This window comes from Tachysurus vachellii, chromosome 18 (genome assembly GCF_030014155.1).
Source record: "Tachysurus vachellii isolate PV-2020 chromosome 18, HZAU_Pvac_v1, whole genome shotgun sequence".
Classification (NCBI taxonomy): domain Eukaryota; kingdom Metazoa; phylum Chordata; class Actinopteri; order Siluriformes; family Bagridae; genus Tachysurus; species Tachysurus vachellii.
Window position 1 is genome coordinate 6,020,778 of NC_083477.1, and position 3,910 is coordinate 6,024,687.

Consider the following 3,910-nt stretch of genomic DNA (forward strand, 5'->3'; position numbering starts at 1 on the left):
GTTGCTAATCATCAGGACTGATTGATGTGAATGACTGACACACACACACACACACACACACACACACACACACACACACACATCAGTATCACTTCAGGACTGACTACATTGGTCTTATGGATCCTTTCCATAATTGTACAAAGCAATATATAATAGAAACTTTGAAAATAGTGAACAGGGATTTAGGAGAGATACTTAGATATGTACATTTCCCAACTTTATTCAATCCTTCTTACATAGTTTGAAAGTTTTTGTTTATTTCAATATTATAAGAAACATAGAATATTTTAAGTATAGTTCCTATGTCTTATATGATCGGACATGTCGTAGTTTGTGCTTAGGTGATAAGCATGGTCAGTAGCTATAAATGTTCACTAACCCTTTGAATCCTACGGAACATATTTAAATAATACAGACCTATACATTATGTAAACATAGAAATACAGAATCTCCTGTAAGTAATGATTCATATTATGTCTTTCTGTACGAAATCTGCGTAAGTCCCACATGCCCATGTCTGCATGCAGCCCCTATAGCCTCTTAAACTTGAGGAGCTCTTCAGCCTGCTTTCCCATCATCGTCTTTACGTCACCAATGGCGATCAGCAGCTGGGCCAGGTAATACGTTGTCATGACAATATGCCTGCCATAATCCAGATGCTCAACCACTTTGAACTGCTGCAGGGCGAGGGTGAAGTCAGACACCATGAAGACCAGGCCACCCAGCAGAATCAGAGGCCGCCTCGTTCTTGCCGCAAAAGTCGTCATTAGAACAATGAGAAGCACGTAACCTCCAACGGCTGGGACAAAAAGTTCAGGAACCGGAGACTTCTTTAGGAAGGGCAGGAGATAGAAATAAATTCCACCACCTGCTCCCCAGAGCAGGAGGTAGAAGAAGTAGAGGCCACAGGAAGAAGAGGATTGAGAGGAATAATGTGAAGTAAGGAATGAAAGAGAGTACAGTAGGTGGGCCACAGCAAAGAAGGCCGTTCCTAAAAGACAGAGAAAGGAAATGTGAAAGATATATAACATAGCTTTGCATCCAAATATTTCACAAATTATATCTATGAATTAGGTGCTTCAGTCAAACACGGGCAGTGTTGCATCCAAAATCACATAGCACCTTATTAATTTCTGCTGTTGGGATTCTAGCTAGCATTGTGGTTAGTACACTAACTCACACATTCATGGTTGGGAGTTTGATTTCCACCTCCGCCGTGTGTGAATGAAGTTTGCAGGTTTTTCTCTGTGCTTTGGTGGTTTTCTCCCTCAGTCTAAAGATGTGTTTTAGGCTTTTTGGCCTCTCTAAATTGTGTGCGTGTGTGTGTGTTCGAATGTGCCCTGTGATGGGTTGACACCCTGTACAGTGTTTCCCCCCGCCTAGTCCCCTGGGACTGGCTCTAGACTTCCCGTGTTTTTGTCCGAAAAATTTGCTAAGGGCTGAGCACTACACGTCAACAGTGGTCACAGGCTTAACAAACCAAATGTGAATTTCTGCTTTGATGATTCTGCTTTGACATTCAGTCATAAATGAGTAGGTTCCTAATAAAGTGACCAGTGAGTGAAATCATAGTGTGCCATATCACAGTAAATTATTGATTCATTATATGATCATATCATCATGGGCAGTGGACAAGATACACAGCATTACACTACGTTTTATTTACCCATGAGGAAGAGATCTGGCCAGATGAGACAGATGTCTCCTCCCGCTGACATCACCAGTCCTCCAGCCACACCCAGAAGGCTCCCTCCTCCGTTGTATTTCAGTACCACGAATGCCAATGAGAGCACAGGGGCTGCCTTCAAACCTGCGGCCAGGATGGACGGAGCAGAATCTGGGATCCACAGGTAGAAATACAGAGCTGCAGAAGCGAAGAAAGGGAAGAGGAAAAGAAACAGCACGCAGGACTGAAGATGAAGAGATTGGGAAGAAATGAAAGCAGTATAGTGAGACATTTTCCCCCATATGAAAGTACAGTAAAGGGAATATTATGGTTATATTGTATCTGATAGGATAGACAAGAAATAATCAGGTCCAACAAGCAAAAAGGAGAAATTTACACACACACACACACACACACACAAATTCTGAGCTGGATATCTTTCGTATACACACACATGTACATATGAGAATGTGTGTATGAGTTTGCATATATGTTTACCGTATTCCTGCGCTGTCTCCTATCGTAAGCGTCCGTCTCCAGGATATCCATCTTTCTCCTTCTCCCTCTCACACACAGACACAGAGCCTCTGAAAGCAGTGTCTCTGTGGGTCTAACTGACTGAGCTGAGTTTGAACTTTAGACCAATATGAGTGATTTGTTATCTGTCAGATTGTGCAGCAATAAACATTGAACAGCCTGCCCCCATTATTCAGAACCTGTGACCCAGCAGAAACATCATCAGGATGAGCAAAGGTTATTAATAAATAAATAAATCTGAATCAAAAGAAGCTGAAAAGAAACGAAAATCACTAATCTGGTCATTTCTCTCAGTATGTAGTTTGTAGTATTTGAAAAAAGAATGGAAAGAAAACAAGTTGTGCCTAAAACTACAGATTACACTGTTTCAGGCACAACAACTTGAGCTTGCTCTTGAATGATTAAAATCTAATCTTATTTTTATATAGCAGCAACACATAGACGAGGACTTTTATAGCAGATTCTCCACTAAACCTATTAAAATATTTTGATATAGGGAAATTTCTGTAAGGAGACCCTGGTATAATCACCTGTAGTTTTACATGTGACCCGTGGAATAACCACCTATAGTTTTACATGTGACCCCTCGTATATTCTCCTATGTTTTTACATGGAAACCCCTGGAATAACCATCTATAGTTTTACATGTGACCCCTGGTATATTCTCCTATGTTTTTACATGGAAATCCCTGGAATAACCACCTATAGCTTTACATGAGTCCCCTGGAATAACCACCTATAGTTTTACATGTGACCCCTGGTATATTCTCCTATGTTTTTACATGGAAACCCCTGGAATAACCACCTATAGTTTTACATGTGACCCCTGGAATAACCACCTATAGTTTTGCATGTGACCCCTGGTATATTCTCCTATGTTTTTACATGGAAACCCCTGGAATAACCACCTATAGTTTTACATGGAAACCCCTGGAATAACCACCTATAGTTTTACATGTGACCCCTGGAACAACCACCTATAGTTTTACATGTCATCCCTGGAATAACCACCTATAGTTTTACATGTGACCCCTGGTATATTCTCCTATGTTTTTACAGGTAAACCCCTGTATAACTACCTATAGTTTTACACGTGACCCCTGATATATCTGCCTATATTTTTACATGTGAACCCCTGTATAACCACCTATGTTTTTTACGTGACCCCTGGTATAACCACCAGGGGTATTGGAAGGAGTCTTCAGTGTCAGTAAGGTAAGGTTGTTCCTGTAAGTTCTTCACTTGGTATCATGACGATACCTTTTATCTTGTTAAAAACTTTGCACAAGATTAAAAGTAAACTAAATAAAACTATAAAGATCATAAAAATGACTTTTAGGCACCTGACGTAGAAGAGGAATAAATTTCTTGTGGTAGGAGAACAAAAACAATTTTTCCTCATTATACACCATAAACGTAAGTAAAAAGCTCATATAACATATAATAACCTTTTACATTACTTCGATTCACACTTTTTATGTTCACTAGTCGTAAAAACTGTCAGTTACATGCGATGTCGGTTACAGAGGTCATATTCGACATCGTGTGTAGTCATATATAGCAGAATTTAATTCCATTTTTTCAATTTCTAGTAAGCATTTTATTCAGCGTAATCATGGTTTTCTTTTTGTGGTGGATATTGACTGTAATAAAAACAGAAAAGCAGTAAAAAAAGCAAAAGCAGAAAAGCTCTCTCTCTCAATAAAG

The 3,910-nt window shown here is 39.7% G+C and overlaps 1 protein-coding gene across 1 annotated transcript; it reads right to left on the reverse strand.

The window, feature by feature from the left end:
* Positions 1–204: 204 nt before the first annotated feature.
* tmem86b (transmembrane protein 86B) lies at positions 205–2,320 on the reverse strand. The gene is made up of 3 exons (XM_060891814.1): positions 2,165–2,320; positions 1,667–1,910; positions 205–991 (listed from the first exon to the last, which is right to left on the reverse strand). Exons 1-3 carry the CDS (start codon positions 2,213–2,215, stop codon positions 531–533), a joined length of 756 nt encoding a protein of 251 aa, XP_060747797.1. The 5' UTR covers positions 2,216–2,320; the 3' UTR covers positions 205–530.
* Between the last annotated feature and the right edge of the window lie 1,590 nt (positions 2,321–3,910).

Coding starts and splice junctions, on each gene's coding strand:
- tmem86b (XM_060891814.1), bottom strand. CDS start 2,215: ATGGATATCCTGGAGACGGACGCTTACGATAGGAGACAGCGCAGGAAT. Junction 1,911..2,164: donor GGAGACAGCGCAGGAATACG/GTAAACATATAT, acceptor CTTCATCTTCAG/TCCTGCGTGCTGTTTCTTTT. Junction 992..1,666: donor GCCAGATCTCTTCCTCATGG/GTAAATAAAACG, acceptor TCTGTCTTTTAG/GAACGGCCTTCTTTGCTGTG.